This window comes from Kogia breviceps, chromosome 2, assembly GCF_026419965.1.
Source record: "Kogia breviceps isolate mKogBre1 chromosome 2, mKogBre1 haplotype 1, whole genome shotgun sequence".
Lineage (NCBI taxonomy): Eukaryota > Metazoa > Chordata > Mammalia > Artiodactyla > Physeteridae > Kogia > Kogia breviceps.
Window position 1 is genome coordinate 89,780,841 of NC_081311.1, and position 16,731 is coordinate 89,797,571.

A 16,731-nucleotide genomic window follows, 5' to 3' on the forward strand; every position below is an offset into this window, starting at 1 on the left:
ACCCTGTAAGGTCTTTTAACCACCCCCTTGCATCTCCGCAGCAAAAAAGAGGGCAAGACAAACACCAAGAAAAGAGGAATATTGGTGTGGAAATGGAGAACAATATAAACTGACAACATGATGTTTAAATACACTTGCTGTATTCATCAGAGAACAGACCAGAATAAGGCTGAAAGTGACAGACACAGAAGCAACATTAGGGGAATCACCCACATTTTTGAGAGGTGAGTAGAGCAAATGTCAAGGAACGCAGCGCTTCGCCAATCTTAAGGTACTCAGGAGTCACCTGGGGGATCCTGTTACAATGAAGATTCTGATTCGGGAGGTCTGGGCTGCGGCCAGAGACTCTGCCTTTCCAACAAGCTCACACACAGTGCCCTGTTCCATGGACCACACTTTCAGGGAAAGGGTATACATAACGAGTAATTCAGACTTGTTTCTTGCGTAAATAAGAAGCTTCTGCCTTGAGTATAACAAACACTCATTTAACTAAGACGACCCCAATAAAAATAACTTCTCTAATTGAAGTTTGTATCATAATAGAATTTGTAATTAGGACATTTTAATTATATATGACTCATGGAGAAAACGATGTGCTAAATAGGGAAGAGGTCTTGCTCAGGTCTTGGCTATGATAGGCAAACAAGACGGCAGGTCAATTAGGAATGTTTCCTGTGGTAGTAACCAGACCACGTCACTTCCTGAAACCATACAGAGTAAAGAGAGGATGGTGCTAGTGGGAAAAATCCAACCAGGGTGATTATTAGCAAGGAACCACAGCCAGTGAGAAAGGAGAGGATCTCCATTCTAGCCTGGAATCATCAGTTCAAATTTTATCCCCACAAGGATTGGCTGTGAGAAAGCACAGGTCAATTAAACCAAAGTCCAATTTACCCCAGACTAATTAAATCAGAATCATAGGATTCTGATAGGATGCAGGCTTCTGCATCTAAAGCCTCCCTGGTGATCCTAAGGTGCAATCAGGATATACACCTTCCTGGATACATCAACTGTAGACATTCTTCCTCAAGACAAGTTAACCTTAAATCTAATCATGAGAAAGCAACCCAGACTGTGGGACATTGCACAAGACAACTGGCCTGGACTCTTAAAAAAGTCAATGTCATAAAAGACCAAAAAAACCCAAAAAACAAAAATAACACTCCAAAACTGTTCTAGCTTAGAAGAGACTAGAGACACAACAACTGACTGCTATGTGTGATCTGGACCAAACAAGCAAACAGCTGTAAAAAGTCATTACTGGGCATTGGAGAAATCTGAAAATGGACCGGTATTACATAATATTACTTTATCAAGGTTAAACTGCTGAGGTATGCTTAACAGTACTATGGAGATACTCCTAGTACTCAGGAGATATATGCCAAAGAATTTAGGCATGATATATAATGATATATGCAACGTACTTTCAAATGGTTCCCCAAAAATGTGAGTGCATGTATGTTTGTATGCAAGCATATACTATATACACACACGGATAACTGTGGCACAATGTCTACAACTGGTGAAGCTAGATTAAAGATATTTGGGTATTCACTATAGTAGACTTTCAACTATTCTGTAGGTTTGAAACTTTTCAAAATAAAAAACTGGAAAACAAAAGACAAGGACTTCCTTATAATGCTATACTTATTTTTATTTTATTGAAAACAAGACAGTTTTCAATAAAAGATGAGATAAATGCTCTAACAACCTGTTTAGTATCAGAAAATGACAACTGATCAGTTTCATTAAATGCTTTCTGTTTTCTTAAAGGGTATATTCACAACTATTTCAGATTTATTTGGAAATAAATGTCAACTTTTATGCAACTGAAATCTGTTACATGAGTTTTATTTATGAATATATAAAAAAAACCCACATGCCAAATTTTCCATTCCTGTAAGAGCTTATATACACACTTTATATGGAAAAATAAAGGAGCTGAGGTAAAGGTAAATATGCACAAATTCAACACTGATTCTATACCTGTGTCTGTCTTCGAAAAACTGGTACTCGATTCTTGCATCTCCTTTTGGTTGAGCTGACAGGAGAGCATCCACCTTCATTACCAAGTCACTCGCCCTGAAAGATGTAGTTGGTGAAAATTTAGCATCTCTTTTACTGAAGGTTTTCCAATTGTTGCTGAACATAATATAATCAACCTAACTACTGAATGCCAACAAGCTGGTCTGAAGAAAATATAAACTTTGTAACAATTGGCATGAGAAAAAAGTACAGATTTTGTCACTGATAAGTTTTGTAGCCCTGGGGTAGGTGCTGATTTTTCCATATGTGAAATGGAGATAATGCCTACTTTGCATGGCTCTTGTAAATACTGCACTGGCGAAACATAGAAAATAAAGCACCTAGCTCAGGGCCCGGCCCATAACTCTCCCTCACCCTCTTCTAAATAACTTTATTACTTTTTATGATCATTAGAGTAATAATTTACCGAAAAAACATTCAGGAAAAAAATATAAGGAGAAAATGGAGATACACACGATAACAGCATATTCAACAAGTAAGTATTGATAACATTTTAGTTCATCATTCTTCCATATTTTAAAATATATATATCTACACACACAAAAGCGGTACTGTATCATTTGGTAACCTGACTTTCATTTAATAATATATCATAAACATTTTGTTGGATAATAAGTATAGGGGTACATCAATATTTTCAATGACTACATAATACTATATTTATGGATACATCATAATCTATCTCACTATTACAATCAACATCCCAGTAAACAACTTAGAAAAGCATTTCCACTTTCCCCGCCCCTCCTAACTTGATTTCTAACCAAGGAAGATCTTGAACTAAATCATGAGACTGAAAAAATGCTCTAATCTGTTGAATTGAGGACTAAATTCTAAGAATGCTAAGATATATGTGAATATATTCGTGAATATATCTGAACTGGAATCAAGCCTATACATTCTCTCATCTAACCAAACAACTGTATCAAATTACATCTTTTGGTACGTCTCAATACTAACTCTGAATACATATAAAACAGGCCACTTGTTTCCTGTGACGTGTCAACACCGTCACAAAATATGTCAAGGGATACCCAGTTACGTGGATGGGATGAGCATCCTGATCAAAGAGCCCACAGGTGAGCATCAGAGGGCGAGGATGGCCTCTCGGCTGCAGGTCTGGGTCACGCGTGAAAGCTGTGGCTGTCACGCACGACCAACGTGGAGCAGCCCTGGCACTAACAAAAACCTTAGACAAGCAAGGTCACTCTGAGAACCCTAACAGTTTTAGCATCAATCTTCTGGCAGCCCCAGGACTACCTTATTTCCCTACATTCAACCAGGACAGACCCAGAGCCATCTCTGGTTGGTAAAAGGCAAGTCTGCACTTCTATGCATAGTCTGGCAACTATATAGTCCACAAGGACTCCCAGGGGCTCCCCCAAAGCCTCCACAGAGACAGGGAGTGGTCCAAGGGACACCACACCAAACCTATGCCTATGACACAGTGGCTTCAAATCAGGGGGTACCTCCTGGCCTGCATCAGGGAAGTGTTTCCTAGGCTAAAACAAGGGGCATCACTCAACAACCAATGAGGTGGAAGGAAACCTCTTTATCTGTAGCCCCAGTTTGGATGAGATGAAAAAAGATTCCTTTCCATATCACACAAAACTTGGCAAAGAGACTACTTTCACAGCTATCAAAGTCAACGCTTCACTAAGACATGCATCTTGAACTCTGCAGCATCATGGTGTATGAAATAGATGAAGAAATAAAACAGAAGAACTTTAAAATTCTATATCCTCAAGTGATGCATCAAAGAACACTATCAAGAGAGTGAAAAGTCAACCCATGGAGTGGGAAAAAATACCTGCAAATCATATAGCTATAAGGATTGATATCCAGAATACAAATGAACTCCTTCCTACAACTCAACAACAAAATAAATAATTAAAAATGAGCAAAGGACTTGGATAGATATTTTCACACAGATATACAAATGGTCAATAAGCACACAAAATGATGCTCAACATCACTAATCATTAGGGAAGTACAAATCAAACCACAAGGAGATACCGCTTCACACCCACTGGAATGGGTATTATCAAAAGAACAGAAAATAGTAAGTGTTGGTGAGGATGTGGAGAAATTAGAGCCCTTATGCATTACTGATGGGAAAGAAAAATGGTACAGCCTCTGTGGAAAAAGGTATAATGATTCCTCAAAAACTAAACATAACCATACATCCTCCAGCTACACATTCATGATATTTAATGCAGAAACCATGTGAATATGACTATGAGATTCAGCTACACAGCAGGTACACATAACAGTCAAATACTTATTTTTTTCCATTGAGAAACAACTCATTAAAATATATAAACTAGTAATAACACTGAAAGAATTAAAATAACAATAAAGAACCAACAATAACCAACTCAACATCACTTCTGGAATATGCAAGAAAAAAAACCTCATTATTCCATACTAGTAAATAAAGAAAAAGAAACATTTAACTTGTCTCTTTTTTTCCTGAACAAAATAGAACTGAAAGGTAATTAAAAAGATAATGAGGGAAAGTATTTCTTTACATAAGTATTCCAAGGAAATAAATAAAATCACCTCTCTACTTCTGCATATGTTTGAAATTTTCCACAATCAAAAGTTAAAAAAAAAAAATCAAAATGGAGAGAACTAATCCAGTTCTTTAAACAGCTGGCTACAAAATAAATTAACTCGTTTCAACAGAAGTATAAATAAACACTTGAATTGAAGAACATTATTATATTTTAAAGCTGGAGATAAAACATCTTGGAATAGGTAGCATGAGGAAAGTCCAATTAATATAGCCCCTGTGACATGAACTGATTCATTTCTTCTATGGCAAAACTTACACATCTTCTTCTACCCGAAGCTGCTGAATATGAGATTTGATTTTCTGTCCTGAAGTTTTTAAGATGATATTTTCTAGGAGGTGGAAATCGTCTTGATTAAAGAGTTCACTGTCCTCCAGTGGCCCAATGATCTGTGAAGCAGAGCAGGGTGGTCAGTGCTGGAATCAGCAGGCTGCAGAGAAGTCCTTGGTTGTCCTCAGGCTACCTTACAAACCAAATCACTTTACAGACCCGAAACACGTTTACATCTAAGTCAAATCAATGAAAAAAGTGACAATAAAACCCAAATCAACTCATACAGTTATTCACTTATCAATTCCTCAACTACACAGAGTATATGTAGACTTGAATACTTTATTTTTACAGTAAGCAAACTCTGAAATAAAATAGCAGTATCATTTTCATTAATTCTCACTGAATATAAGTAAGAAAGCCAAAATAGAAATGTAGTGGTAGATATCAGAGATTTCACCCTAAGGGCTAAGAGTTTAAAGTTTGCTATGTCCGCCATAGTCTCATTTCCGTGGCTGCAATATTTATGAAATAGTGTCTAAGCATAAACCAATTAAGTTCATACAGACTGCACAAACCATAAACATGGTCTCCAAACGGGACAAATACTTTATGAATCAAACGTCTTATGGATTTGGGTTCTGAGAACCACCACACTCTCACCACCTTACACAATGGCAGGACAAAATTAAATAGGAGGAAGGTTTCACATAAGGACGTTTATATCAAAATGAGCAAACCTCCTTTGAAACAAGGGAGCAGAAATGATCATCAGCACTGCACAAGCCCTAATCACCTTTGGAAAAAGTGGCTCTGTTTGAAGAGTTTACTAGCTTCAGAGAAGAATGCTGCCAAGACTGTTCACTGATCTAATTTGAAGTCAACCTTGTCTCAGGACAAAGTTCTCACCCTTCCATTGCTGATCACTGCCCTCTGTCCCTTCTTCAGCTTCAGAACATCCCTGCAGTACATGGCATGAGACAAAATGAAATCCATTTTGGAAGACTCAAAGACCTCTTTAAAAAGACTGAAATCCATGCCCTAGGAAAGTAATTGTTATTAAGGAAAAGTAATTGTTATTAAGAAAACCATAAAAATGAATAATCATATGAATAAATCATAAAATGCTCTTTCAGTGGAATGTAGTGACTAATTTTAATAATTAACACTCCCGATGTCTCCGTTCTCACTCTCCTTCCCATTTTTTCCCAACCTCCCACTTATCAAGTAATGCTTATTTCCTTTTCCTGTTCCTTTACGTAATCGTTCAACTGGCAAACTACAATTCATGATACCTTTATTCTGCATTTTAAAATCTTGCTAATTTCAAGTAAGAGTCTTTTTTCTAACTGAAATATCAAGTACATTCATCATTTTATAAGAAATCTTAAAACTACAAAACAGTCAAAAGTAGGTAACATAAATTAATAAAATGGGCTTATATTGGAAATACATCAAGAACACATAAGCCTCTAACTCATTAAGTAGCTTATATCTCTATAAACAAATATTTTCCTTTGTTCTACAAACAAATCAAATATTATCTGTCTTTCAAAAACTTACAAAACCAATAGCTTTGTGCTTAAAACATATATAAGCTTATATCATGCACATCTTGAAGCCTAGCAAGTTTAAAAGTAATAAAGGGAATATGGCAGAATTGTTATTTCTTGGTAAGACCCTTCCAAAAAAAAAAAAAAAAAATCATTTGAGCTCAGAACTACAATCCTGATCATCGACAGGAACAGGACACGTCAACCCACGGGAATGAACTTCTGAAATCACAATACAAGGCAGCCCCGTGCCACACACAGACTCACCCCAACGGAGAACTCCCCAATGTCAGCTCCTGCGGCCAGCGCCTCTGCAGTCTCCTCCTTGGCCATTTTTGTGATGAAGTTCTTAGCAGAGTTGGAGGTCTGTGTTTGGAGAGCTGCCCAGATTGCTCTGGAGACCTGAGTTTTCTCATAACTTATATCTTCACTAGGATTATTGATCATGCTTACTCTAACATTGTTACTGGATTTCTATTTACGAAAAGGGAAATAAGAGTTATATGGTAGATGTCTTGAATTTAAAAAGCAGCATTAACATCAGTCATATCCCATAAGTAGCAAATAACACTTAAGTCTTTGGTAGTTCTCCTCTGCATACAGAGTAAAATTTAAATGCTATAATCAGGGGCTTCCTTGGTGGCGCAGTGGTTGAGAGTCTGCCTGCCGATGCAAGGGACACGGGTTCGTGCCCCGGTCCGGGAGGATCCCACATGCTGCGGAGCGGCTAGGCCCATGAGCCATGGCCGCTGGGCCTGTGCGTCTGGAGCCTGTGCTCCGCGACGGGAGAGGCCACAACAGTGAGAGGCCTGCGTACCGCAAAAAAAAAAAAAAAAAAAAAAAAAAAAAGCTATAATCAGGCATTCAAACCGCTGCATGAATTGGCCCCCAGCCTTCCTTTCCAACTTCATTTCTTACCATCCCTGTAAATACAGCATATACAGACCATCAGAGTCCTGTATTTCCCGAACACATTTTGCATTCTTCTAATGCATGTTATGCCTCACACTGGTATGTGAACCCCAGCTACACCCATCTTCATTTCCTTAAGTCCCAACCCTCTTGAAGGGCTCTGCTCAGACCCTTCATTCACTTGGCCTTTCTAGATTTCTAGTAAAAATCAATCTCTCCTTGGGTGAAAAGTCAAGAATCCGTGTGGGAGAAGATATCTGGGGCCCACAAAACCATAAAAGGGCCATAAGCAACAGAAATTCATACTCATGTGTATCTAAAAACATGTACAAGAGTATTCACTGCAGCACTCTTCTAGCCCCAATCTAGAAACAACCCAGTTGTCCATCAAACAGACTAAACAAACAAAACTTTGTGGTACAGCCATATGACACAATACTGCACGATGAAAAAGAACTAACTACCACTACCTGTAATAACAGGGGTAAATCTCCAAAATGTTGAGTAAAGAAACCAAACACAAACAAATACGTATTATAAGAGTCCATTTAACTAAAGTAAAAAGCAGGCAAACCTAGGATGTGAGAAGAGGGACAGGAGAGGGCTAGTGATGCGGCCACAAGCAGGGGCGTGCTTTCAGGACTTCGGTAATTCTGTTTCTGTACCTGCGTGGTGGTCACATGGGTATGTTCACTCTGTGACGCTACATCCTATTGATCTGTGCATGTCTTTTGAACCTATATTTTACTTCATTACTCCCTCCCTGTTCTCCCACTTTTCACCACTTGAGCATTTGTCAACTTGAGTTAGAGTGTGTTATACGTATATCGTCCCTTCACCTGGACTACTCTTGATACAACTGACCGCACCATCCACTCTGTTCCCTTAGACAAGAAAGGCACTCAGCACATCAGGGAAGCTGAAATCACCTGGGTATTTCAGTAAGCCTCCTTGGGACGCACAGTGGCAAGGGGACACAGGAGGGGTGTGAAACTTGGATGAAGATCCAATCTGAAACCACTCAGGAAAAGGAAACATAACATCTCTCTCTCTGACAAGGACAATCTCTAGAAGGGTTGATTATTTTTCAACCGTTCACCACTGACCATTCACTCCACTTCTACGGTTTATATGCTGCACAGCTTTCAGACCACGCATATGTGCATCCCGCTGCATGCCTACACCTACTTCTACTAGACACGTGCTAATGTGCCGCTGTGGTATTTCTACGATATCTGGACCTCTCTCAATATAAGGACCCTGTCTCTCCCACACAATATACAACACAAACTTTGCAGCAGCTCTGCAGCAAGAATATGAACAGTCATACAATAAAAACTGATCTGTGGTGACAATCTTATTATTTTTTCCTCTAAAAGAATCTATTCCTGGGATTTCCCTGGTGGTCCAGTGGTTAGGACTCTGTGCTTCCACTGCAGGGAGCCCAGGTTCAATCCCTGGTCAGGGAACTGAGATCCTGCAAGCTGCACGGCACAGCCAAAAAAAAAAAAAATCTATTCCGTTACATAAAGCCAGAATATTGAAGTCTTCTCTGTTTTCTCACTAGCTGCCAGACCTCTGAAAAAACAATGCTTCTTTCCCTCAAGCGCCAAAAAAGCAGGATCCAGCCTCCCCACCACCACATTATCAGCACACATATGCCCATGAAGATAACTGCAGCCTCAAACAAAGATACAGAATGAAGTTGTAGATACTTGCCTGATGTTTAATAGCATCATACAATAATTGCCTTCCAGGAGGGCTATCAAAATCCCCAACAATCCAAAAAGTTACTGGCCTAATAAAAGAATCATCTGTAGAAAAACAAAAACAACATATTGAGTGGGAGGGCAAAAAGCACATCTTATGTTTCAATATTGCTATTAAGCCAAGTAATTTCTGAAAACCATGCAAAAAATAAGAAAATGACAAGTTTAATAAAGATACAAAGCAAAAGTTTTGAAACTTTGACACTAGAATGAAAGCAGGGTAACCTTCCATGTTGCTTAATTAAAAACTAAGAACATGCACTTATTAATTCTATTTTGATTTGGGTATCTGTTAGCATGTAAAATGAAAAAGAGTCTCTGAACATGTGGATAACATATTATAGTCTTTAATCATATTCATTTATTAACTTTCTGAAATATAATTCTTGGCAAACATTTATACACAGAATTTATCTGCATTGATAAAGTATCTGTTACCCACAGGTTACAGAAACATCCCAATAAAGTGTCAATAAATTCTGAATTACAGTGGTGCCTGAAACCACATAAGATAATTAATTAACAAAAAGGAATAGAACATTCTGAAATTTACCATAGATTTCCTTGGAGGACATTCCTGGACAAAAGTAAAGGAAAAAGAGCAGAAGAAAAAAAAATGTCATTTCTCTAATTAATGCCAACCGTAAGAGTCAAATTTTAAATAATGCCCAACATCACCTATGCTTCTTTTCACTCCTTAGTCCCATTAGGGTTACAGCACTGTTCCAGAACCCCTGAGAACCAATTTCTTTGAGGAAACAAATGGAGCAACTGCCTGTACTTAAACATGCATCTGGGAAACCAGAAATTCTATCTGGGAGAAGACCACAGTAGATAAAAATAGCTGCCTTAGGGACTTCCCTGGCGGTCCAGTGGTTAAGACTCCACGCTCCCAATGCAGGGGGCACGGGTTTGATCCCTGGTCAGGGAACTAAGACCCCCACATGCCACATGGCACAGCCAAAAAAGAAAAAAATAGCTGCCTTACATGACAGTCAGTGCTCTGAAAGGGTAATAAGTGTGACCAGAGGGGAAAAGCACCCGTCTGCCATTAAGAGTACATCATTTTACACAATTTTAATCTGAATAAATAACTCTACATCAAAATCAGTTTAAAAACGTGCACAAGGATTTCTTGTACCAAGTTCATCTTACAAATCCTAAAGACATTTAACCCAATATTGTCATTGAAGAGACAAGTCAAACCAATTTTCAATCCATTAACCCATTTTTACATCATAATTCTTTTTCCATTTTGAACCATGAAAAAATTTTTCCTTTTACCTTTAATATCTAATATAAAATTTATAAAGACATCTGAATTTTCAAATATATATAAAAAGTTAAATTTTTAAAAGATATTTTCTAGACTCAAATAATTATACAAAGTAATAAAAGAAATTATGGAATCTCTTTCCCAACAGACACTAAAAATTAAGGTTTTTGTAAATACTAAAAAAAAAAAAGGAAAAACAAGTTGAATCCAAGGTAAGCCTAAAATGTATTACCTTTCTTGGTCAGATAATTCATACTATTGGCTATAGCAGCAGTCTTGCCTTGGGAATCCAAGACGGTAAATCTAGCATAATCATCCACAAAAAAGTTATCTGAAAGAAAAATTAAAGTAGATTTAAAATTAATATGCCTAAATTCAATCTAATGTTAATATTCAATTGATAATCTCATTTGACCATAATATACATTTTAATAAAATGCATGAGTGAAATATATTGTTTCACATTTATTGAACAAGTTCACAACATGACCCACCCCATTAATCACATTTTAAGACACAAAGAGAAAATGTACACATCTCACACATAACTCTCAGATATGCGTTTGTCAGTCTGACAGTTTAAATTTATTCCATTCCCACTCTTTTCACCTTACACCTACAGGATGATCTTTTAAAGAGACCCCCTTAACTTCATCTCTCCTTTCCATAGTCCATCCCCATAGTAAACTCTTCCCTATCCTATTTGGGGGTAAAAGGGGATGAATGGGAGAGAAAATATTTTTTTAAACTCTTGTTTTAGTTATTCACATCTATCAAAGTAAAATTTTTAACCTTAACAGAAACAAAAGGTCATTTTCAGATATGTTTCTTTTCTGATTAGTGCCTATGGGCAATGCTCTTATTAATCATTTCCCCCTCAGATAACTCTTGCTAAAATTCCAGTTTCATCAAGTCATTCCCTTGCTCTCAATACTTCGTAATTTCTTCCTACCTACAAACTGGGCTCCAGCCTGTTATCATAAACCCCTTCTTTATCTCCAGCAATCTTCCCAGGCCTTTGTATTATTTACTCCCCAATACAAATGCCCCATTTCTTGCAATGTCCTCCAAGCACATCTTGCTTGCCCACCCTCCCATGTATTTGTCTGTCCACCCACTCACCCATCTATCCTTTCATTCAACAAAGCACACCAAGGGCCTACTATCTGTTCAGTCAATAGTCTAGCAAAGGTAAGCAATGGTAAATAAGACAGACACTGCCCATGACTTCATGTAGCAGAGGGGAGGAAGCACCATGGCCTTAAAACTGAGTCGCCGGACAGCAAAGGCCAAGAGCAGCGTAGATGATGGAGCTATGACAACTGGGTTAGGAGGATACCAGCCGCTCTTTCACTGGGAGCTCCAAAATGCTCACCAAGCAAACTGTATCCTTGCCACTGTGGACTAGCATCATTTCACAGCTGAGGACTGTAACACACAGTGGAGAAAGATATCCAAAACCAGAACTACTTCTATGGTCCTTAATCATGAGTATTGCAAAGATAACTCTTTATAATTTAATTTAAAATGATGGAAACAACAAAAACTCAGGACAAAAATTCATAATACTGCTTGCCTTGCTCTACTAATACTTCTGGGAAAAAGCACTTTCTTACTACTTTCTTTTTCAAATATAAGCATACATGTGCATTTTTCCTCTGCCTATATTTAAACATTTTCTTCTGCCTGAAAGGAAAGGAATTTAGTTTCAAGTAGAATAGGGGTAGTTGCAATAATGTAACAACCATAAACAGATCTATATATTCACTGTATTCAACTACAACAACAAATACACTTGGTTTTGACTTCACCATTACACATCCTTTCTTCCCCAGTGAGATTTCCTGAGCAAGTGGTAACTCTACTCTATTTCCAGCAGTTTGTTAAAGTGGCCTTAAGAGTCTCCAGGGAAGGCAAAAGGAACAAATTGTACCTGGGCTTAACCTCTTAAAAAGGTATTCTTGTGGAAACAACCTAAACACTCATCAACTGAGGAACAGATAAGCAAAGTGCGGCCTATGTATACAATGGAATATGAATCAGTCATAAAAACGAATGAAGTCCTCCAGAACTGTCAGACAATGAAGTTATATTTATGTTTTGTGATTTATGATATTTATTATTTGAAAAAATAAAAAAGGAATGAAGTTCTGAGACAGGCTATGAAATGGGTGAACCTTAATAACTTTATGCTAAGTGAAAGAAGCCAGTCACAAAAGACTTCCAATTATATGAAATAGCCATACTAGAAAAATCCATAGAAACAGAAACTTAATTAGTGGTTGCTGAAGGACAGGAAAAGGGGGAAATGGAGAGTGACTACATCATTTCTTTTGGGGGGGGATGATAATGTTCTAAAGTTAGTGTGATGCTCACACAACTTTGAGAGTATACTAAATAAACTGTGCACTTTACAACTGTACACTTTGAAAGGTTGAGTTTTATGGCATGGACACCAGGGGTCACCAATCCCCGGGCCATGGACCGCTACCGGTCCAGGGTCTGTTAGGAACCGGGCTGCACAACAAGAAGTGAGCGGCGGGTGACTGAGCGAAGCTTCACCTATATTTACAGCCGCTCCCCATCGCTCGCATTGCCACCTGAGCTCTGCCTCCTGTCAGATCAGCGGTGGCATTAGGTTCTCATAGGAGCACAAACCCTACTGTGAACTGTGCATGCGAGGGATCTAGGTTGCACACTCCTCGTGAGAATCTAATGCCTGATGATCGGATGTAGAGCTGAGGCGGTGATGCTACCGCTGGGGAGCGGCTGCCGATACAGATCATCAGCAGCAGAGAGGTTTGACTTCCATGGAGACCATAATAAATCAACTGCTTGAAGACTCATATCGAAACCCTATCAGTGAGTGGCAAGTGACAATTAAGCTGCATCTGGTGGCAGGCTTTATAGTGGCAAGTGAGTTGACGTACTTCAACTATACAGCTGCATCTGGTGGCAGGCTTTAAGTCAGAATTCGACACTTATTTTAGTCCATGCGTAGCCCAACCCACACCTGAGCCCCAAGCTCAGGGCTCCCACTGATTCTGCATTATGGTGAGTTGTATAATTATTTCATTATATATTACAATGTAATAATAATAGAAATAAAGTGCATAATCAACGTAATGCACCTGAATCATCCCGAAACCACCCCCACACCCTCGGTCCATGGAAAAATTGTCTTCCATGAAACTGGTCCCTGGCGCCAAAAAGGTTGAGGACCACTGATGTACACTATTTCTCAATGAAGCTTTATTTGTTAAAAAGGCATTCTTAAGTTCTCAGAGTATAGCTACCTGAGATATTTGTCAAAATCATCACTGACTGACTGCATAATGAGAAAGAAGCTGCTTAAGAGCTTTAGGATTGTAAGAAAGTCAACAGTCTAGGTCCACTCTTACCATCTAATGCCTACACTTAGTTGGCATTTAAAAGGCACTGAATATCTTTCAAAGTTTACAAAGATTTATCCAGGAAGAATTTCTCTCCTTTTGGAGGAAACTCTTGTGAATTTAGAAGCTCATATAATGAACTCAAGGTGAACGAAACCGTGTCACAATCTTGGGTTATGAGAAATTCTGAACATTACAATCCAATAAATGCAAAGATTCTGAAAGACAAATCAAAAAGGCCCAAAATTGTTCCTGAAATACTCCTTACTTGTTGCTGTTAAATCTAGGTATTCTCGCTCAGCTGTCAAAATCCTAGAGTTGATTCGTGGAACAACATTCGGCTGATTCATGATATATTCTACCACATCTTGATCATGGGACAGTTCACCCTAGAGGAATAAAAAAAAAGAAAACAGGGTGTGGGTGAGATGCACACTAAACAAATATGATCAAAAATATTTTATTAGGACCCCCAAAATCATTAACTTTATAGTATCTTCTTATGTACTGGTAACAGCTAAAAATAGAAGTTACCACGTTATAGGTTCCTGTCATTGCCAAGCAAGGCACTGGATGTACAGTATCTCTAATCCGTTCAACAATGTGAGGAAGATGTGGTACCTATTTAAGAAAGGTTAAATAACTTACTCAAAGTCACAGAGCTAATGAGAAGTGAATATGAAATGCAAACCCATGTTTATTTGATCTCACCACAGAAACAAGCAAGCTTTAGAAATTAGTTGAAGAGTTAATACAAGCAAAAATCCATCCTGAGATAGCTTCTCTCTAAAGAAGAAAGCCAAATTACTTCTCTCAGGCAGTTAATATACTTAAAAAAAAAAAAAAAATCACCGCAAGCCTTTTTCAATCTCAGGCATTTCAATCTCAAGTAATCCTACATTTCCAGAGTCACAATTACACTGGGGGAGAAGAAATCATTAATTAAAGAATTAATTAAAGAATCATTAATTCTTCCCTTTATACTTCTCATATTATAGAAATACTTGTACTGCATGAGGGTGATCTAATGTAAATGACTGTGGAAACTTGCAAGTTTTTCACACTTAATATATTTCATACAAAACCATATTTCAACATGATTTTCAGGGGGAATAGATGTGAATCAAATATACACAATCAAGTCTTAAAAATTCCACTCAGGCATCTTCTGTGGCTACTTATCTCAAGAGCAATAACTCACAAATTCTCAAACTATAAACCAATAATGAGCATATGCACCAACCACATAATTCAAAAGACTTACGAAGGTAATTGATGACTTGCTATAGATGTAAGCTCATGTATAAAACTTTGGTCTCTATTATAAACCTGAACTGATTCCAATAAAAAGCCTAACTCAAGGAGGTGATCTGGCAAATCTATCAAAATTTTACATGTACATAACTTTTAATGCAGCTCACCTACACACACATACACACGCACACACAGTGGTTGTTTCCAGAAAGAAAAGATGAATGGCAGGGGAACAGGAATGAGTAAGTGACAGTTCCTCTTCATTCATACCTCTATACACATTTTGAATCTCACACTACCTGCATATCATATGCTTTTATATATAGTGAATTTAGTGCAAAATTTTAAATGTACATTATTACCCTTTGACACAGTTCCAATAATTGGTATTTCTCAAAAAATTATAAAGTACAAAGATATACATATTAGAAGATTCACTGAACATTATTTATAAAAGTGTACATCTATAAGTAAATTATTATTCATTCTTAAAAAGGAATACCAGCAATCTAAAGGTTTTAAGACAGAGTTATGTTCAGAAATGCAATGCTAAGATATATTCAATTAGAAAAGCTAAAAAGCTGAAAAATATATATAAATCAATATACAGAGACACACAGAAATACTTCTCTAGGGATGAGGGTAAGAACTTTCATTTTTATGTTATACAATTTAGTATTTCCCAAATTTAGTATTTTCTAAATATGTGTGGAAGCACATGTAACTTTTGTCATAATATTTAAATTCTTATCTAGCCAAACCCATTCATGTTTCATTCCTGGAGCTCCAGGAAGAACAAATTCCTTAACAAAATTACTGGGACCTATTCTTATTCATGAGGAGACATGCAACCGAATTTAGCCAACATTTTTTTGTGTGTGTATAAATGCATTAACAGTCAGCACAAGAAATAGCTTCTTTCAAAAATACTGCTTGTTTTTTTTAAACAAATGACGCTGGAAAAACTGGACATCCACATGCAAAAGAATAAAGTGAGACCATTACCTCACAGCACACACAAAAACTAACTCAAAATATATCAAAGACATCAACATAAGAGCTAAACTATGAAACTTTTAGAAGAAAACATTAGGGAAAATCTTCATGACACTGAATTTGACTATGATTTTTCTGATATGACACCAAAATCACAGGCAACAAAAAGAAAAAAGAGGTACATAGGACTTCATCAAAAACTAATTTTAATACTTTAATATTAGTATTTAAAATATTATGACAAAAGTTATTTGTGCTTCTACACATATTTAGAAAATACTAAACTTTGTATATTAAATTGTATAAAGTAAAAATGAAAGTTCTTCCCCTCATTCCAATCTCTAGAGAAATATGTCTGTGGTCTCCATGTATATTGATTTTATTTTTCTTTTAATTTTTTGGCCATGCCATGCAGCATGCGGGATCTTAGTTCCCTGACCAAGGATCGAACCCACGTCCCCTGCAGTGGAAGCTCAGAGTCTTATTCACTGGACTGCCAGGGAAGTCCCATATTGATTTATACATAGGTATATGTGCATTTTTCAGCCTACCTTTCTTTTTTTTTTTTTTGTGGTATGCGGGCCTCACTGTTGTGGCCTCTCCCGTTGTGGAGCACAGGCTCTGGACGCGCAAGCTCAGTGGCCATGGCTCACGGGCCCAGCCACTCCGCGGCATGTGGGATCCTCC

General features: G+C 37.6%; 1 protein-coding gene and 1 non-coding gene across 2 annotated transcripts in view; one reads left to right on the plus strand and one right to left on the minus strand.

Moving 5' to 3' along the window:
• Positions 1–16,731, minus strand: part of UGGT1 (UDP-glucose glycoprotein glucosyltransferase 1) — a 107,932-nt gene that overhangs the window by 29,467 nt on the left and 61,734 nt on the right. The window contains exons 19-26 of the mRNA XM_059052596.2: positions 14,063–14,183; positions 10,635–10,733; positions 9,680–9,703; positions 9,077–9,171; positions 6,713–6,919; positions 5,802–5,933; positions 4,881–5,011; positions 1,987–2,082 (exon numbers count right to left, since the gene is read on the minus strand). Of these exons, the coding sequence (XP_058908579.1) occupies positions 1,987–2,082; positions 4,881–5,011; positions 5,802–5,933; positions 6,713–6,919; positions 9,077–9,171; positions 9,680–9,703; positions 10,635–10,733; positions 14,063–14,183 (905 nt within the window). The remainder of the gene's footprint in view (positions 1–1,986; positions 2,083–4,880; positions 5,012–5,801; positions 5,934–6,712; positions 6,920–9,076; positions 9,172–9,679; positions 9,704–10,634; positions 10,734–14,062; positions 14,184–16,731) is intronic.
• TRNAG-UCC (transfer RNA glycine (anticodon UCC)) lies at positions 8,754–8,826 on the plus strand. Its single transcript has one exon. It is a non-coding gene; the product is annotated as a tRNA-Gly (tRNA).